At 35.8% G+C, this 20,433-nt stretch overlaps 1 protein-coding gene across 2 annotated transcripts in view; it reads left to right on the top strand.

The window, feature by feature from the left end:
- The window catches only part of TNKS2 (tankyrase 2), a 30,367-nt gene extending 11,297 nt beyond the window's left edge, over nt 1-19,070 (top strand). For both annotated transcript variants that reach the window (XM_048069161.2, XM_048069160.2), the window contains exons 7-27: nt 481-547; nt 2,034-2,220; nt 3,416-3,537; nt 4,044-4,135; nt 4,218-4,296; nt 5,318-5,489; nt 6,206-6,285; nt 6,696-6,841; nt 7,258-7,423; nt 7,711-7,930; nt 8,215-8,324; nt 9,021-9,209; nt 9,981-10,233; nt 10,850-10,932; nt 11,513-11,633; nt 12,586-12,683; nt 13,292-13,366; nt 14,383-14,488; nt 15,334-15,520; nt 16,373-16,529; nt 16,832-19,070. In XM_048069161.2, the coding sequence (XP_047925118.1) occupies nt 481-547; nt 2,034-2,220; nt 3,416-3,537; nt 4,044-4,135; nt 4,218-4,296; nt 5,318-5,489; nt 6,206-6,285; nt 6,696-6,841; nt 7,258-7,423; nt 7,711-7,930; nt 8,215-8,324; nt 9,021-9,209; nt 9,981-10,233; nt 10,850-10,932; nt 11,513-11,633; nt 12,586-12,683; nt 13,292-13,366; nt 14,383-14,488; nt 15,334-15,520; nt 16,373-16,529; nt 16,832-16,894 (2,773 nt within the window). In that variant the 3' untranslated portion in view covers nt 16,895-19,070. The remainder of the gene's footprint in view (nt 1-480; nt 548-2,033; nt 2,221-3,415; nt 3,538-4,043; nt 4,136-4,217; nt 4,297-5,317; nt 5,490-6,205; nt 6,286-6,695; nt 6,842-7,257; nt 7,424-7,710; nt 7,931-8,214; nt 8,325-9,020; nt 9,210-9,980; nt 10,234-10,849; nt 10,933-11,512; nt 11,634-12,585; nt 12,684-13,291; nt 13,367-14,382; nt 14,489-15,333; nt 15,521-16,372; nt 16,530-16,831) is intronic.
- Nucleotides 19,071-20,433: the final 1,363 nt, after the last annotated feature.

Here is a 20,433-nt window from a genome sequence, read left to right as displayed (position 1 = left end):
TGAGAGTATGAAGCTGGCTTTAAAACCATGGTAGCTCTGCTGTTACTACAGAATGTTGTACAGTTACTTAAACGGTAGCCAGTAAGGCTCCTTTAGTTTCCAAGGGAAAAGATAATCTTGCAGCAATGTCCTTACTGAAGAAGGAAGTAACAACTGTCACTCCCGAAAGGTTACTACATTTAGTCCTTCCTGATTAGGGTTCCAAGTCTCAGAAAAGCACTTTCATTTGCAGTCAGTACAATTTGTTTCTCATCTTCTGGTCATTTTCAGTGTTTAGTGTTCTGAAAAATACTGATGGGTTTTTATGGGTTCTTCCCCAGTTTCTTATTTCCCCTCAACTCTGTTTAAACACCTCAGATGCTGCTTTTTATAAAATGTTCAAGATGCAGTGTAGTGTTATTTGCACTGTTCTAGATATTTTGCATAGTTTGGAATTGAAATAGGAGTACTAAGATAATTTCTCCTTTCTCTCCTGTATAGAGATTTGGTGCCACTTCACAATGCCTGTTCCTATGGTCATTATGAAGTAACAGAGCTTCTAGTAAAGGTTGGTCTTTGAAAAAATTAAAATAGGTTGTATAATATTAAATAAGAACAGTTTACAATAGATCGAAGTTGCATATTTTTCGTTCATTTTCAAAACTTGAAGAATGGATTCCTTTTGCTCTACGTGTTAGTGGTTATCAAGCTAGAGCTGCAGAATCTTCTGTTTGCAAGGAAGCTTTCCCCTTATAAATGTGCTTTCAGTTTTTAACTCTCTTGTCTTCAAAGTTGAATGTTTTACCATCAAGTAAGTACTACTGCTCTCAACCCTTCCACTCTCGCTCATTAAAAAAAGGGGGGAAAGGGAAAAAACAAAACAAAAACTGAACAACATTGTGAATTAAACAATAGAAAAAATGCTTCAGAAGACAGTATTAAGGGATTTTCAGAAAGAATACTGATAAAGATTGTGAACAATTTACCATTAAAATGTAATCAGTTTCTTGAGGGAACGAGCATCACAACATAAATTCTTGCCCACCGTTATTCCCCTCACTCCAAAGAAAAGGTAAATCAGCTTTTATAATATAAATGAACTCTTGGAACTGAATTGGCTTATCTGGATTATGTTAAAGATAAAGTATGATGCACATTAAACCAGGGGCTTCAAGATGTGCCCTGCAAAAATCTGTGCCACGAATGGATTTTTAGTACTTAAAGGGGGCTTATAAAAAAGACGGAGAACAACATGCGCCATTTTTTTGTGTGTTTTGTTTTTGCTCCACAGGCCAGTTGTAGGGTGAATCTTTACATCTGTGGCACTAGACATAAAAAGTTACCTATCCACTACTGCATGTCTTAACTGTTAGGCTACAGTTGTAATTCCTATTGGATTTGTGCTCCAGTGAATCTTTAATTATTTTTTGTTAGCACTACAGTGTTAACAGGAGCAATGGGAATGAGCATGTCTGGTCAGACTTGCTTACAGGAAGAACTCACAGTGCCTGGAGAAGAATTATGTAGATATTAAATATCTAAGAGTATTACTTGCAGAACCTTGTACTTAATGTATTGATTCAAGATTGACTTTGAGCGTCTAGTGTCTGTTGGTTAGACATCTTGGCTGTCATTACTCAGGGGTATTTACAGAAAGTGTATTTATCTTAGTACAGGTGTTCACTGTAGACTTATTCTAGAGCAACAAGAAAAAGGAGCTTTTCCAGAGGTGACTCAGAGCAGGTGAATTAGGGTCTTTATCAGATGTGGCCTGTAGCAGAGCTCCTCTCTGATTTTTAGAGAAGAAAGTCTAGAGACCAGCCTGCCTTTGGCTTCTGTGAATACCTTTGAGACACTAGAGGATTAAAAACTGCAGTGTGCTGGAATATTCTGTTACATTGAAAATGAATGTCTGGAGAATGTCTTGGATACAGTTTGCATACAAGCTATGATTTTTATTTTAACAGTCTACTGCATTGAAATGAATGACAGAAGCCTTTTTCTAATAATCTGTTTTTGATGTTGCATCTTTTTTTACCCTTTTCCTTTTCAAGCATGGAGCATGTGTGAATGCAATGGATCTGTGGCAATTCACTCCTCTGCATGAAGCAGCTTCTAAGAACAGGGTGGAAGTTTGTTCTCTTTTGTTAAGTTATGGTGCTGACCCAACACTGTTGAACTGTCACAACAAAAGCACCATTGATTTGGCTCCAACGCCCCAATTAAAAGAACGATTAGCATGTGAGTATAAAGTAAGACCAGTTCTGCAGTTTTAGATTGTAATATGTGCTGAGGTTTCCTGCACAGTGAGCTGACAGAAATGAGATCTGGAAAATGCTTACAGTTTACAAGTTAATTGTGCAATATTTGGTAGTACATTTCATTGTTTATAATTTGCAACTGTTAGATCTTCTAAACTAGAGGAGATAGAGATTAGATGTTAGGTGGAAATTCTTTACTCAGAGGGTGGTGAGGCACAGGAACAAGTTGTCCAGAGAAACTGAATGCCCCATCCCTGGAGGTGTTTGAGGCCAGGTTGGATGGGGCTTTGGGCAGCGTGATCTAGTGGAAGGTGTCTCTTCCCATGGCAGAGGGCTTAGAACTCGGTGGGCTTTAAGATCCTTTCCAACCCAAGCCATTCTATGATTTTATAATTTTGTATGTAGGTATTTAAAATAATTGTATGGTCAGTTTTACAGTCAAGTGGCCGTGGTGGTTTTTATAGCTTCACTGAACGCACTTTCCCTCACAACCTCGCCAGTGTGCTTTTATTTTCCACACGTAATCCTGTCATTGCATCAAGGCTGTTGAAATACTCATTTTTTATTCCACTATAGTTTGTTGGAAGAAAGAAAAAACAGAATTGTTTAAAACGTGGAATGTGTTTTCAGTATGCCACAATCACCAAAAGTTCAAAGAAATTAATGAAAGGCATAGATTTTATCCAGCGTACTAAATGGGTTGAGAAGAATGCCCTTATTCTGTCTTAGAGTGGACAAATAGTAACTTTCTGGGGTACATTGAAAATAATTGATAAATACTATGTTTGACTTCACACTGGCAACTAGAAATGGTTTTCCAAAGAGAGGTAACAAGTAAAGTTATCCTTTGACTGGTACATATGCAAAGAGTGGAACATAAAACAGTGGTGAGTGAAATAGATCTTGTTTAGCCAGCGTGGATCTCTCTAGCTTTGGACTGGAAACAAGTGCATTCTTGTTATGTTTTAACTTAGCTAGTAAATTCTGTCAAGTGATGTATAGAAGCTTTAAGTCTGAGTTGAAATTTTTGCACCATGGTCTGCTATGTGGGGAGAAGCCCCTTAAGTGTCCTACCAAGAAATGAAATGAATGTATAATCTCAAAGAATCAATATTCTTGATCCTTGTAGAGTTAAGGAATGTAACATCCTGTTATGTATTTATTTCTTTTTAAAGATGAATTCAAAGGTCACTCCCTGCTACAGGCTGCAAGAGAATCAGATGTAGCTCGTATAAAGAAACATCTTTCTTTGGAGACGGTGAACTTCAAGCACCCTCAAACACATGAGACAGCATTGGTAACGCTTCAGGATTTATTAATTATTTTGTATGTATTGTGGCTGGCCTAAATATAGTAGGCAATAGTTTAGAACTCGTGGTTTCATTGTCAAACAGTGTCATTCTGACCAACCTGGAAAATGAAATGTCCAGTTAAAAAAAAAAAAAAAAGGGAAAAAAAAAGTTGTTTAAGGTTAATGTTAAGACTAATAACTTGCCTGTTTTTTGTAAGTTATCTAAATTACTATTTTTTTTTTCTTTTCCATATAGTAATCTAATTTTAAGCAACATCAAGTTACATGTTAGCTTTGTTTGTAAAGCTTTGCTTTCTAGCAGTTAGTGAAGAGGGAATTTTGGAAAATACCAGAGCCCGTGTGGAATCTCTTGAATTATAAAGAGAACTATCATTTCTTTTTCTGTTGCCCTTGCACACAACCAACTCTTTACTGCCAGCTGACTAACAAGTAGTAAAACCTTATGTTGGTAGCTAGTTATTAATGCTAATTTTTTTTAATGTGTTTTTCAGCACTGTGCTGCTGCATCTCCATATCCGAAGCGAAAACAAGTGTGTGAATTGCTACTGAGGAAAGGAGCCAACATCAATGAAAAAACAAAAGAGTGAGTGGTTACAAATGAATGCTCCTGTTTGTTTAGAAGATTTTGAAAAATACATTTTAAATTACTCTTCTTTTTTTTAAAGCTTCTTGACTCCTCTGCACGTGGCATCAGAAAAAGCTCATAATGATGTTGTCGAAGTAGTTGTGAAACATGAAGCTAAGGTACAAGTTACTGTTCATACCTTTTGCTTAGGTTTTAACTTTTGTATAGGTTTTCATAGCATGAGAATAATTTAGTGAAGTGTCTACTCTGCTATCCGATTTGTTTTGAAAGGTTATATATTTATACACTTAAGACACAGACCGCCAATCAATCCGTCAGTACAGCCCTGCACATTGAGGCATTTTCTTTATTCCTATTTTATAAGTTGTGTGGATATAGTTCTGTTTACTGTTAACTGAAAGCTCACAGAGCATGTTATGTGCCTTATTGTCCAGTAGCAATAATACTGTTCTTTTTTTAAATAAAAATCCATGAACAACAAGAGGTTAGTCTGAACTGTAAAACAGGTAGACTTTGTGATGTTGTGTGCATTAAAAAAAGAGAATATAGAAAGCAGATACTCTGTCATGTTCTGTAATTTTGGGCTTGAATTGGCTAAATTAGGAGTTGAAGCTTTTCGTTATGGAAATTTGGATACAGCCTGACTGCTGTGAACTTCATAGAGTGATGATCAAAATCCATGGAACAGTATGGAATACAAGTAACCTTTGGGTACATAATTTTAAATTGTTAAATGCATCTTGGTTACCTTGATTGCAGCACATGTGAAGTCTTTAATCTGAAAGACTACTGTTTAGCCAATATAAGCAAAAGCCATTTTACATACTGGCACAAAGGTTGTCTGTTGCCATGAGCAAAATTTTGGACTACGTCTGTATGTGGTAAAACTGCTGTAACTGTTTGTTCACACTGTGAATCATTCACATGATTCCTAAAAGAAGGCTATTTTTCCTCAGTAAATGCATTTATAACTTTATGAACAACTTATATTTTAATGTTATCTTCTGAAATGTTGTGGCCTTTGAAAATATGTGGCCTTTGAAAATATGCTGAAAATGTTGTTCTAATCAAATTAAGAATACATATGAAGTTCTCCCAGGCTGTAATGAAAAAATACAATAAAAACAATGTTAGAAAAAAAAATCTTAACGCATTCTCAAGGTTCTGTTTTATTTTTAGGTTAATGCATTGGATAATCTTGGGCAGACCTCTCTTCACAGAGCAGCACATTGTGGTCACCTTCAGACGTGCAGGTTGCTGTTGAGTTCTGGATGTGATCCTTCCATTGTGTCTCTGCAGGGCTTTACAGCCTTACAGATGGGGACTGAAAGTGTGCAACAGCTACTACAAGGTACAATCGATTTATTCAAGATGTACTTAGGAAGCAATGTGAATTTAACTTGCCATTTCAAGTGCTGCAAGGAATAATAGTGAACGCAAAAAGAAGTACTTTCTACAATAGATAAAAACGGGTTTGGTTTGTGCAGTTCTTATTCTGTAACCACATGCACATGAAAAGGTCCTGCTTATAATGATTAATTATCCATTTATTGATTAATGATTCCATTTAATCTCTAGTGTTCAGGTGCAGATTTTCAGAGGTGCTCAGAATGTTTAATGCTACAGCCACCTGGAATTACTTTTGTATAAGTCCTGACGTAGGGAGAGTAGAATCTTCTATGTAGGAAATGAGTTTCAAAGAAGTACTTGTGCATTTGTGAGCAGAGGCAACGGGATATATAGATTTTCATGACTGAGGTTTAGTTATTGTACACGCAGGTAAGCTTCTTGTGATAGTCTGATTCTGAAACTGAATGCTTAATTGGTTCCACAATACTCCTATGTGGGCAGGAAGCAAGGCAACTTTTTAAATACTGTTAGATGATAGCTATGGTTGTACATCTTTAAAAAAGAAAAATATGGTAATAATTCTAAAAAAAATTGTCGCTAATTAACTTTTTTCATAAAATCCTTGATTTCTCTTAAATTCATGAAATGCAGAAATGATTTCCTGTCTTAAATTCTTTCAAGTTACGGTTAGGTCATACAACTTCATTTTTTTTGCAGAAGGTATCCCATTAGGTAATTCAGATGCAGATCGACAATTGCTGGAGGCTGCAAAAGCTGGAGATGTGGATACTGTAAAAGTAAGTTTAAAGCTGTCCTAAAAATAATTGGGAATTATATGCCAAACTATAATTTCTAAAAATAAGCAGTACTAAAACAGCAGATCAACAGCCCTTCACTGACTGTTTTAGAGTTACGATTCTTGTCATCTGTAGTTTTCTGCAATACAAAGGTTTTAGGTCAAAATGTAATGTTCACCACCTCCTAAAAGTTGTATTCTGTTCTTACATAAAAACTGGAAATAAGTCACAGGTGTGGATTTGGGAGAAGGGGGTAATTGTTTTTTCATGGGAATGAAAAGTAAAGTTGTTATGTAAAAATAAACTTTAATGGAACTATTTTTCAAAATCAGATGTATAACAACATTTATTACTAAAAGTGTTCCTACATTACGTATAGTGATGTATATTTTGTCTGCTGGGTTTCACAGAAACTATGTACGGTTCAAAGTGTGAACTGCAGGGATATTGAAGGCCGTCAGTCTACACCACTTCATTTTGCAGCTGGATATAATAGGGTATCTGTTGTTGAATATCTTCTTCAGCATGGAGCTGATGTGCATGCAAAAGATAAGGGGTAAATACTCAAATTTATTATATATTTTCATGGCAATTGTAACTGATGGTATCTGACAGTTCTGATTATTGCTAGCTGATATGCATCCCGTTTTTCTTCAGATGCTTATTTGTTCTCAGGGACAGGTCTGTTACAATGGAACTGTTCAGAATATCCAGAAAAAAAATTTTGCAGTACTTGAGAGTAGTGTTAAAAATTTTATACCTTGTGTTTTTAGCTTTCTTCAGTGCTACTGCTGTTGCCATTTATACTACTTTGGCAGCAGATATTCCTACTGTATTAGACTACAGTGGAAAATCTAAATTAAAAAAGGGAGGGGGAAGGGTTATGGTTTAAGGTACATTGTGTTTTAGGTTTGTATCTCTTTGTGAAAAAAAATTTAATTTTTTAAGGTAACTTTTAACATTTTCTTCCAGCGGACTCGTCCCTTTACATAATGCTTGTTCATATGGTCATTATGAAGTTGCAGAACTGCTCGTTAAACATGGTGCAGTTGTCAATGTAGCTGACTTGTGGAAATTCACTCCCTTGCATGAAGCTGCAGCGAAAGGAAAATATGAGATATGCAAACTCCTATTGCAGGTATTACGCATGCTGAGGGAGATTACTTTCTCTTCTTTTCTGTTGAGCCTGAAATATGATTGTACTTCTTTGAGAAGTTGGCTTGTGGTTTCTAAATGACTGTAGGTAAACATTTTCAGTAGAAGGAATGCTATTTGCAAGTATGTTGTTCTTTATCACAATGTGTGGAAGGCTCTCTGAAAGAGTCAAGTGTATGTCAGAATAATTGTTCAATAAGGCATAAAATACGTAAGATGCAAAATGTTTATTCTGTTCATGTACTTACCATCTGGTTTTGATGTGCACAGCATGGAGCTGACCCCACAAAGAAAAACAGAGATGGAAATACTCCTTTAGACCTTGTTAAAGATGGTGATACTGATATTCAGGACCTACTTAGAGGAGATGCAGCGCTACTAGATGCTGCTAAGAAAGGTTGTTTGGCCCGGGTTAAAAAGCTGTGTTCACCTGACAACGTCAACTGTCGGGACACGCAAGGACGGCATTCAACACCACTACATTTAGCAGGTCAGCGTTTCGTTTAACTGATTGGATTGGAGTTAGTAGTTACTGTCTGAGCTTACTATGTGTAAGCAAGTTTAAAAGTTTAGCCTCAAGCTAGAGGAATATGTATTTCTTTTTTTATTTAGAAAAAAAGTCCTTAATTTAGTATTTTATGCATATATTTCCAGTTCTCTCTAGCCCAAGAGTGTCTTTTATTGCTTATTGAAAGAAGTTTAATTTCTCTGTAGCTTGTTGAAGGAGTTTTTAAAGGTTTATTGTATTTATTCTGTCCTTTTAAAACTTTCCAGCTGGTTACAACAATTTGGAGGTTGCAGAGTACCTGTTACAGCATGGAGCAGATGTGAATGCACAGGATAAAGGAGGTTTGATTCCTCTGCATAATGCTGCATCTTATGGGGTAAATGTCTCGGACTTTCATGTGATTTATTTTCCTAAAAAAAAAAAAATCTTTGACAGTATAATGAGCCAATACTCTAGAAAGCTTTTGTTATCGAGTTGTAATATAATCTTCTTTGCAAAAAAGTAATTCAGTCGTAATAAGCTCATTGTTATAAGTGAGGGCTTCTTTGAATTTGTAAAGTAAAGGTCTGAATTGCCAGAGCTGAGTTTTCTGAACATGAACACTTGCAAGGCCAGCAGACTGAAAGGTTCTCCACAAAACATATTTCCATACCTGTGCTGATTAGATCTTATCCACAAGATCTTACTTTCTCTTCTCTGGCTGGTGTTGAGACAATAGTTGTGTATCAGGATCTTTGTGTTTGGATCAAGTCTTCAAGCAAAGCAGCTGGAGTACTTTCCAAACCAGAAATTTTAATTCAGGCGCTTTTCCCTTAGGTTCCCCTGGGCTTGGAATTCTGTTGTAGTCTCTTCTTTTTCGCAAGAGAAGAAATCCTAACTTTTTTTTATTGGAATATAATAAAATAAGTCAGGAAGAAAACACCTTGTTTTAAAACTTTTTATAGTAATTGCAAAGTAAATGCATTCTAATAAAAATTCAGAATGATGATTACAGAGAAGTATCAGTAAAAGTTCTGAGTTAGCTTAATACACTGTATTACCTTGGAATTTAACAGGTGGCTTTATTTTTCAGCATGTAGATGTAGCAGCTTTACTTATAAAGTATAACGCATGTGTGAATGCTACGGACAAATGGGCTTTCACACCTTTGCATGAAGCAGCCCAGAAAGGAAGGACACAGCTTTGTGCCCTGTTACTGGCACATGGGGCTGATCCTACGCTGAAAAACCAGGAAGGACAAACACCTTTAGACCTGGTCACAGTAAGTCATGCGGCTCTTTTTGGGGAATCTGTATTTACCTTCTGCTTGTGGCAGCTCTTATTAAAACTATCCTTTTAAAATACACTAATGGGGGAATTTCTGCAGGGTTTAAAATGCTGTGGGTTTTCTAATTTTATATGTGCCTGGTAGGGAAAGTCAGTAGAGCCTTTTTAATCCTTTAGATATCTTGTTCAAGACTTATTTCAAAATGGAGTGGAGAGAAAAAAACACAAAAGGAGTTTGTACTTATAGGTTGATGCTCTTACTTCAGTACTTAAATTTTGACAAATACAGAAGTTGTGGCAATCAAATGTAAGCAAACTTTGTAGCAACATAAATTTAGGAAACTATCTGGTGGTGAAGTTCTCGATGTGTTTTTCCCCCCAAATATTATAATACAATCCAAAGCTACACTCGAGTAACTCCGTTTTATTTTGTAAATTCTGGTTGGCAGTAGAAACTTTTGCTAGATTTTCCTAGAAAATGGATCTTATTTAACTGTCCCTAAGGTTTTTGTTTTAAGAAATACTGAAGTCATAACTGTTTGTCTTATTACAGTTTGTATTTTTAAACATTTTACAATTTCATTCGTGCTATTAGCACAAAAGGCTGTTTGCAAACTGCATTGTAAAATGTATACGTGTTCCAGTATGCAGTTATCTGTATTTCAGTATACTTAGGAATAAGTCTGGAATAATTATAATGCATTCTAGGAAAAACAACTGTGTAAAAATGTTCCTACGTTTTAATAAATTGTCTTCTCATATTTAGGCAGACGATGTCAGCGCATTATTGACAGCAGCAATGCCTCCTTCTGCCTTACCATCTTGCTACAAACCTCAGGTTATAAGTGTGTCTCAGACTACGGGCTCTACAGCTGATTCCCTGTCTTCTGTTCCATCCAGTCCATCCAGTCTGTCTGCTGCAAGTAGTCTTGACAATTTGTCTGGTAGTTTTTCTGAACTTCCATCTGTTGTTGGTACAAACAGCTCAGAGGGAGCTACTGTTCTGGAGAAAAAAGAAGGTGAGGCTTAGTTTCTACCATATGATAGAAAGAATACGTGTGTGAAGTTTCCCATAGATACATACAGTTACTGTGACTTACAGTATACAATATCCCTATTCCTTAAGATGTCATTAACGAAGAGCAGATGTCTGAAATCTTGTACAAGATTTTTAGTACTTTCCCCTTCCAGAAGATCTTTTAAAAAAGGCTCCTTTTCCTCTGAACGGACTCAAAATGGTGAATTGTGTTTTAAAAGAGAAGTCAGATGAAGCTTAGCTCTATACCAAGCTGTGTTTTACTACAAACTTGATCCAGTTTCCAAGAGGTTACTGTCAAATCAGATATCCTGAAATGGTTACTTCTACAGCATGTTAGTTCTGAAAATATTTGTTGTTGTAGCATGCGTTTCTGGTACCTAGTTAGTTGCTTACCTTTTAGAGGTATGCATACACACTGTATGTATGTGCACAGATGTTAGCGTTAGCACCATTGGTTAGTGACACAAATATTTATTTCCAATCTTCACAAGACCAGGAATTTCTGTATCTCCCATTATTGCCACAGACAGCGCAAGATGTATATACTTATATAATACATACACGAACGTATGTTCTGAGTTTTTCTTCATATCCAGTTTCAGGTGTAGATTTTAGCATAAATCAGTTTGTGCGGAACCTTGGCCTCGAACATCTTATTGACATATTTGAGAGAGAACAGGTAAGTAGACACACTTATGTCCAGATGCTCACCTAGAAAGCAAGGGAATAAATACTGACCGGTTAGAATAGTGTAATGAGACAAATTTAAAATGAGTCAATGCTTCAACTTGAAATAGAAGGAAGGAAAAGGTTGTAACTGTTTTTTTTACTTACTATATAATGCATATGTATATTAACATATGTAATACCTATCCTTATTTAAAAAAAAAAATGGGGACAAGTGCCTGTATCAGTTTGAGAGTATAGGCATGTTTCCTTTCAGTGGTATAAGCAGTGAAGTTAAATAAGTAGTTGGTGTCGATGGGTAATTCCTGTTTATTTCCCGATCAGAAACGTGATCCTTGCTAGCAATACCAGTTGCTCAGTTGTAGTTTGTAGCATATTTATTTGAAGACAAAAGTTTGGAGAAAGTAGTTGAGTCAAAGCCAAGGACAAGAATAATACACTAAAGTCTCCAGCGTGTGTATTCTTTTTTTATAGTTTTGCCTCAATTTTTGAGGTATATTTTTTACTGTCATTGGCAGCTGTGCTGTTCTGTTTATGCTGTTGTACAAATACAGATGTTGCTCTCATTCTAGATAACACTGGATGTGTTGGTTGAAATGGGACACAAAGAATTGAAGGAAATTGGAATTAATGCTTATGGCCATAGGCACAAAATCATTAAAGGAGTTGAAAGACTGATTTCTGGACAGCAAGGTATATACTTGTTTCAAATTATTATGCAACACTGCTTTTACAGAATCTATTTTTATAAATAGTTTAATCATAAATCATATCTGGTTAAAAATGGTAATAAAACTTGTCCTAAAATGACACTTTAAATGATAAGAATGTCTTCTGACTTGAAGCGTGGCGGCTTTTATTTGTGCTATGAAGAACCGTAAATCTTGACTTTCAGGTCTTGTCCCTTTTTTAAAAAAATATTTGTTATCACCATTTTGTGTTTAGTTTCTTAGGTAATGTGTGGATCTAGAGCGAAGCGATTATAAGGTTTTTGAGGTAGGGAGTACAGTAGTATGGTTTGTGGTAGGGACTAGATTTAGCTGTTACGTTAGGTTCTGTGATTGTGTTTCTTTTCTCAGAAAGCCCACTGAATTCTTCTGTACTCTTTTCTTTTAAGATACAGTTGATGCATTGATATGTTTCCAGTAAACCAAAATTAGCATAACCTGCTGTGATCAACAGCTTCAGCTTGTAGTGAATTTCATGCTGAAGCCTCTTTATTTATGCAGCACTGAAGTGGTTATTCTTATGTAGGCGATGATCAATCAGTATCCACAGATAAATGGATGTAATTGTTGTTCTGCATTCAAACCCAGCTGCTATGCTTCTGATGGCATTTATAGTGTATGTGTGGTAACGTATGGGTAGAAATTATAAACAGAGATTTTGAAAAAGTTTGTTTGAAACTAATGAAATGATTCGAGGGATGGCACTTAGACATGCATAGCAACTTACATGCTTGATGGTAAATAAAAGGCAATTAAAATCATTGATAACATTTTGCCTTTCTTCTTAGCAAAACTATTCATCCTTTAAGCTGAGTTTTGAGAAAACAGTTTCTTTAAGAAGAAAATTCTTACTGTTTATCATTCTAAATGAATCTTAAAGCAGTTTCTGAAAGTGTTATGTTTTGTTATATTCACAGGACTTAACCCATACCTGACCCTAAATACTTCCAGTAGTGGAACTATTCTCATAGATCTTTCCTCTGAAGATAAGGAATTTCAATCAGTAGAAGAGGAGGTATGCTTCTCTTTGTACCTTCATAATATTTTTGGGTTTTCTACCAAAGATATAGACAAAGGAGTACTGATGGACAATTTAGCAGTGAGATAGACATTTCTAAGCATAAAAAGAGAAACTTACATAAGGATACTTCAAATTTCCATCTTTCTTGACAGCACTGCTATTACATCCATGCTTGTGAGATACATGGTTTTTTTTTTCTTCCTAACGTTATTGCAAGTCATGTTTTTAAAACCTTCTACTATATGGAAGGGTTCTTTGGATATAATATAAATTCTATGCTATCAATTGCTGGCCTGTCAAGACATAGGTTTAAGTCACTTCCTTCCAAACTGTAGTAATCACACCAGGCAGAATTTTGAAGAAACAATGCTCTAAACAGAATAACAGCACTCTCTCAATTTGAAATTTAGTCCGTACTCAAGATACATTACCAAAAAAAAAAAAATCATAAAATCTGTTTATGTGCATCCACACAATCTGGCATTATTTAACACACAGTCGCTGTCTGAAAATTTCAATAATTTGTTCTTCCGATTATATGAAAGTGTGAAAGATGTGTGTTCTGAAGCAAAGTGACCATCCTTAAAATTCTCAATCTTCAGATGCAGAGTACTGTCCGAGAGCATAGAGATGGAGGACATGCTGGTGGAGTCTTCAATAGATACAACATTTTAAAGGTAACTGTCATATTTTTCATAACTAATGGTTACATCCTCAGTGTTTTGGCTGAAAATATCCTTAACTTGTCCATAAAATGTTCTACATATATTTATTTATTGAATTTCGTAAGAGATATGCCATTCTGAGCTATGCATAGGGAAAACAATCTTTCAGGGAAATTCAAATAATAAACAGTTTTCCCATATAGTCTTTTATTAAAAAGTTTTATGAGAATTTGACATAGAAGGACATCACAGAAAACTGTATGTTTTTTGAAGAAAAAGACGGAAGGTTTCATAGGAAACAAAAGATTGATTCTGTTGAGGAAATGTCAGGGAGAAACAGGAAGCAAAAAATGAAAGCAAAACTTCTGAAGCATGGAAGTACGGGGACCTATTATGGCTTGATTTAAGACCAAGGAAGTTTAGAACAACAGAAAGTAGACAACCTTGCTTTAAATAATTTATTGGAATTCTAGTTCGCATTTTCTCCAGAAGAAATGGTCATTTTCATTAAAATATCTTTTTAATTTGTAAGTACAAGTTCTATGCTAAACTGATATTACACTTTGCACAGTAAAATAGGTGGGCTGTATCTACACGCATAATGCTTTGCCAGTGCCCAGCATACCTGTGCTTAGAGAGCATTATTTACTTCCTCTGAAAAGTATTCTAGAAGTCTTCATGGAAGAGTCTTCTTTATTTACTAGATGATCTTTTTACTGGTGTTTTTTATCAAGCTATTTTTGGAGGGATACCGAAGTAGAATTGTGACTAAACCTGCTAAATATAAATTAAGTATTGCTTAAGATGTTTAAAATAATTGACTCTTAGTTAAGCATTCAGTTACAGTTTACTTGGTGTTATGTTAGAACAATCAACATTGTATATTAGAGAATCCCTGTGTTTCACTGAGTTCTAAGGAAAGCAGTATTGTTTAGGTGTCAATTTAGAGTAAGTACTGTGGTATAACATCTGTTAAGTAAACATGAATTTTCAATTTTGAGGTGGAAATTATTTTTTCACTGTTTCAGATTCAGAAAGTGTGCAACAAAAAGCTATGGGAAAGATATACTCACAGGAGGAAAGAGGTCTCTGAAGAGAATCATAACCATGCTAATGAAAGGATGCTGTTTCATGGTGAGATACTGAAATGCACCTTTATGTACTTGTTTAACCATCAGCACTGTTTGGTGGAGGGTTTCTTTTGGCCCGAACAGTAATTTTTCCCACTGAATATAGGCACTAGATTTTGCACAAGTTTTATACAAACGTGTTTGTCAACAGTAACATGTAATGTACTGGATCCTTCTTCTGAAACTTTCACTTCCTTGTCTCTCCATGAAGGGGACTTTGAAGTTCTAAGTAAAAACATACTAGCAACTATGAATGGGGAACAAGGGGTGTGCCTTTGTAGTTTGTCCTGACATGCAAATTAAATAGGTCCAGAATGCATCCTTACAATGAAAACTTCATAGTTCCCAACATAACTGGCAATTGTGAGTAAATAAAAAGTGAAAAACAGAAAAACACTAAAGAGGCAAACAGAAGAACAATCTCTTCTCCTTTAGATAGTTACTGCAGAGTTTTGATTGGAGTACATTCAATGTTTTATTGCTTTTTAAATGCAGTTTACTTAGTAGAAGAAGATGGGATTTGTGTAACAATATAATCCCGGAATCTCGGTTAGGATGAAGCTATGCTGAAGGGAGTGAAGATTCACTGAACATTCTCTTACAGGAGGAGTTGCCTTAAACATTATCTTTTATAAGTATCTCTTTAAAAATGTACACCCAACAACTCCTGTTCTTTGTATAACATCTCTAGAAAACGGGTAGGGTAAACTGGAGCTCAGAATTTCTGCAGATTGATTTCCTTGTGTGTGTGGAAATGCTGTATCAAAAAAAAAGCTGGGGAACAGATGGTAGAATTGTTGTACATATCTCCATGTATTGTACTTCAAATGTTTTGCTTCCTTCTCTTAGGGTCCCCATTTGTGAATGCGATCATTCACAAAGGCTTTGATGAGAGACATGCCTATATAGGTGGCATGTTTGGAGCTGGGATTTATTTTGCTGAAAATTCTTCCAAAAGCAATCAGTATGTCTATGGGATTGGAGGTGGCACTGGATGTCCAATTCACAAAGATAGATCTTGTTATGTTTGCCATAGGTAAGTTACGATCTTTTACACAAAAGAATCCAAATCTGCATTTGCATGTTATGTTACAGACAGTCAAGTCAGAAAATTATGTGAAGAAATATTTCTCGGGTAACGAAACCTCAGCACTCACTATATGCTGAGCCTAACAGAGTATCAGAAAACTTTGATAATTGTCTTAGAGAACCTTTAACTATCTTTGGTGCATTTAACCAAGTCTTTGCCCTTAACTCAGTGTAAAAATTAGAGGTAGGTAGCCTTGAGAGTGAGGAGGAGATCTGTTAGCTGCTTCCGTGAAATATGTGGCAATATCAGTGTTTAGTCCACTTGATTGCCTGTTACAGAGAAAGGAAAATCTCTGTAATACTCAGATACTGTATTTCTTTGAAGAGAATGCACATTGTAACAGTCATCCCTCCATGTCACTGCTGCTTCAGACACTGAAATACAGGCATGGATTTATAGAATCTCTACCACTAGCTAAGTTCTTAAATCCTTTAGATTTAAGAGTCTTTGCCCCTTTTCACTTCATATTACTTGGCATTTTCTGGTACTCTGAAATAAAGAGATGATCTTCTAGAGTTACAGAGGATGTCAGTCTAGTCAAGGTTTGTAGAGTTTTGAATAAGAAGTTTTACTAATTTGCCTTTTATGAAGGGTTTGAAAGCCAAGAGTTTTGCCTGAGCATAGCAAAATGGTACCTAACATTGGTCTACAAAAACTGAGATTAAATTGGCATTATATTAGAACATATCTAAAGAAATAAGTACCCTTGATCTGTTTTTTTCCTTAAATAAAAACATTAGAACTTGTCGGTAGGTTATGCAAGGTATTCTATTTTGACATTTGTTCACTTTAACACAGGCAATTGCTGTTCTGTCGTGTAACACTGGGCAAGTCTTTCCTGCAGTTCAGTGCTATGAAAATGGCTCATTCTCCCCCTGGACATCACTCAGTTACTGGGCGACCCAGTGTAAATGGACTGGCATTAGCAGAATATGTCATTTACAGAGGGGAGCAGGTATGTTGATTTTGGAGTTGTTTTTTCAGACATCTTTTTAAAAGGCATGAGATACGGGTGTTTTTTCCCCTTATTTTTGGGGTGCTAGGACTTGTTTTTCTCATGAAACAAACTCCAGCTGTGGTTGAAGGTGAAAGGGTCTTTGTTGCCTGAATACTCCAGGCATTTTACCTTTGACATCTTGCCTTTTTTCTTTTGCCTTTTTTTTTTTTTTTTTTACTTTTTTCCTGCCCTCTGGATACATTTTCTGGCAAACATTCCAAATTTAATCATAATAATGAATGTATGTGTTGCTCTTTCAGGCTTATCCAGAATACTTGATTACTTACCAGATTATGAAACCTGAAGTCACCACTGAAGCTTAAGACAAATTACTTGTGGGAAACCATCAGACTTGGTTATGAAGATACCAGTGGCTGCCATCCTGTTAACTACAATGAGTTGTTGAAAAACAGGTGGTGTGGTAGCAAATGTGAACAAAATCTACCATTTTTGACTTGATAAAGCTTTAATAATGTATAGTACGTTTTTCTAAAATTTCAAAGATGTCCTCTTTTTCAGCACTTTAACAGATACCATTCCAGGCATAAACTGCAATTTGCCTGTACTAAATTATAAACAAAAATTAACTTTAAAACAATGGTTTTATACAATACTACATTGAAATTTAACAGAAATTGTAATGCTCTATACAGGAACTCATTTTACTAATACTGTGTTCTTTAAAACACTGCATTTACACTGAAAATGTTTTCATTTGTAAAACTGTAAATAAGAGCTTTTGTACTAGCTTGGTATTTATTTACATTGCTTTGTAATATAAGTGTTTTAGAACTGCAACCTTGTAAAAAAAAAAAAAAGTTTTTTCCAAATGTTGGTTTGCTCATCTCTTTCCTCATGCACAATAGATTTAAAAAGCCAGTTTTCAGGGTTTAACACTTATTTGGGAGGGAAAAAGTAAGATTTATCTGAAGAAGTTTAGAAATAGCCAACTAGATTAAATACTCATTTTTTTTCTGTATTTTTATTTATAGAATATACATTCCTGAGAATGATGGGCTATGAAAATATTCCAGCTGAATACTAAACTGTCTTTTCCACCTACTTACTAGAGTTTCATATTTTATTTCTATAAAATGTCTTCAAAAGTTTTTTATTTAACTATAGCTTTAGTTCATCTGTATCCTCATTTCAAGGCTAGTAGACCTTGCAAGTTAGTTTTAGTAAATTATTTTCTTTGAATGTAGTTGGAATATTAACCTCAAGGAGGTCTGTCTTGAGTTCCCCTTGCTTACATTTAAGCCAGGAAGTTAAATAGTTCATTTCTAATGTGAGGGCTGGCAGCTTGGCCTTTTTGTATGATTATTTTGGTAAATTAATCTATTTGTTGGTGCCCTCAGGATATGAGTATTGCGAGGTGGAAATGCTAAAAACCACCCTGCCATCCCCTATGTTTCTTCCACGCTAATGTTCAAGCTGCAGTTGAAGCACTTGCAGAGTCGTTGTTTACCTGCAGTGCTTTTGGCTGAGTGAAACTGATCAGGGTGCAAAATTCTGGTCCCTTGCGCTTGGCCAGCTGGACGAGGAGCGTGTAAGTGGGATGAGCAGCTATTCCGTGGTGACAGCTGCCTACGGTAGCCCTGTTGAGACCACTTGTATGGAAGAAGAGTGCAAAAGGTATCACCCCCTGTTCAAGACACATTCGGGGTTATTGAATGCGCTGATCAGTGTGCAGTCAGCCCTATCATTGCTCTCTCATGTATTCTACTTCTGTTCCATATGCAGTTTTTACCTACATATTTCAAAAATATGTAAATAAAAATTAGAGTTCACTTGGGTTTAAAGTGGTTAGGAGTCTACTTGTCTGTTTCAGTTGTCTTATATTTCTACATACAGGACGCTGTCCCAGAAGACAAGTTGTTTGCTGGCCACATTATCATACCATGGTTTTAAATGTAGTAACTGGTCAAGATAATGAAAACGTCTTGCTGATGTGGTGATTATGTGATTATGCTCTATGTAAAAATGTACTGAACCTTACCCAGTTGTGTGGGGAATCTGAATAATAAGATTGCATAACTTAACTCTTGCAGAAAGTAATATTGGCTACGAATAAAAAAGGCTTTGATTTTTAGGTACTTTCTCCCAGCATGTTGCCTGTTCCTTTGGTATAGTAATGCTGGAATTGGTGTTCATGCAAAATCTGTTAAGTATGTTTAAAACTCTTTATTATTGCTAAAATGCTTCATTCTCTATGAATGATCACTTAATGTCTTGTAAAGTATTGTGGTATGATAGATTTAAGTGGTACCACAACACTGGTTTTGTCTGTTTGGGGATTTTTGAGCTTTCTTTTCTTTTTTGCATGACATACCTTGCACTCTGAAGATGGAAGCTGTAATGATTTGATAATATTGACTGTTGAGGTGAATCTTTAATCTCTTGTGCAATTAGTTCTGCTTTACTCATCCTGAAGTGTCTTTACATGTACTGTATAACATTCCATATTCATTTAACACTAAATAAATTTAATTCACTGGTTTTCTGGTAGCGTGGGAGTAATTACAGATGTAAAACGTCAACCCATTGTTTTGAATGTAAGCATGAAAAAAAAATTAACAAACTACATCATTAGAGGGGAAATTAATTGCATTAAATAGAGAATTTTTAATGTGGATGGAAAAAATGTAAATACTGTGGAAACTTGTCGTTTGGTATATAGCTAGCTAACAGCTTTAGCTACCAGTCCAAACTTACTAATAGGTTTGCTGTGCATTTAAAACTCCATTATCTGGTCCAAACCTGAAAGAAAACTGCCTAAAGTTGGTTCTGTAAAATGAACAATAGCCTGAAAATTCTGACCTTTCAGATGACTGTATAGGTAGCAGTCTGATATGGAAATGAGCAATGACAAAAGAACTGTTTAGATCACTTGCAGTATGGTAATAAGTAAATAGCTTTATTTCAGTAAGACCACGTATTCTGGTTTTGGAAACCTTGTACCGTAGGAATAGAAGATTTAAGCAGATATGAGCACTAGAGGGCAGGAAAGTCAATCTTTAGTAAGACTGAAGGTGATGAAATTCTTTAAGATGTGGTGGGAGTGCAATTTCAAATAAAATCTACCTATGTAGGTTGTTATTTAAAGGAGGAAAAAAAAAAGTAAAATTAGCTTTTCATTTGCATTTTTAAAGTAATTAGTATAAAAACAACTGCTTCCACTAAGGGAATAACTGTGTATAAAAGGAGTTGCTCCTGTTTTTTTTACCCTGCACTTCCTCATTAAACATCATGCTCTGTGTGCGTATACATACGCATGTGGATATACGAGTACACACACGGTTGTTCTCTCCTTTCGTTCACTAAGAACGCGCAAAAAAAGGTGACGTGCCCAGCAGGTCACTGGTTTCAGTGGGTGTCTATTTGCCCTTCTGCTTTTCTCCTCAATTTAATGATAATAAATCAGTTTCTCTCTTTTGCTGGAAAAAAATAACAGAATCGTAGCAGTAGCTTGCCTTCTGCCTGTAGTATAAAGGCTTGATTTGTATTCCTCTAATGCAGTAGTACAGCACAGAGTGCTTTCTCTCCCTCAGTTAACTGGCAAATCAAGCGGCCATCTCTCCCCCGCTGGCTCTTGGAGCTGTGTGCTTCCTGCACCCCTGAAGCTGCAGTAGGTGATAATGGTGTCAGTGAGGGAAGTGCTAGAGCTGAGGGTGTGGAGGGAGGCCTCTTCCAGCAGGTGTAAGCAGTGGTATGCTTCTGAGAGGTTCAAGGGCTTCTTCACTCTGCCTGTGCCTCACTACTTGGTCAAAAAAAAAAGCTGCAGGCAGCTAGAACAGAGTGCAAGATAAAAAGCAAAAGCATGTGGAAGACTGGTTTGGAGTTAATGTTCTGCTCTAAAAAG

Source organism: Anser cygnoides, chromosome 7, assembly GCF_040182565.1.
Source record: "Anser cygnoides isolate HZ-2024a breed goose chromosome 7, Taihu_goose_T2T_genome, whole genome shotgun sequence".
Classification (NCBI taxonomy): Eukaryota; Metazoa; Chordata; class Aves; order Anseriformes; family Anatidae; genus Anser; species Anser cygnoides.
This window is presented reverse-complemented; position numbering and strand designations above follow the sequence as displayed.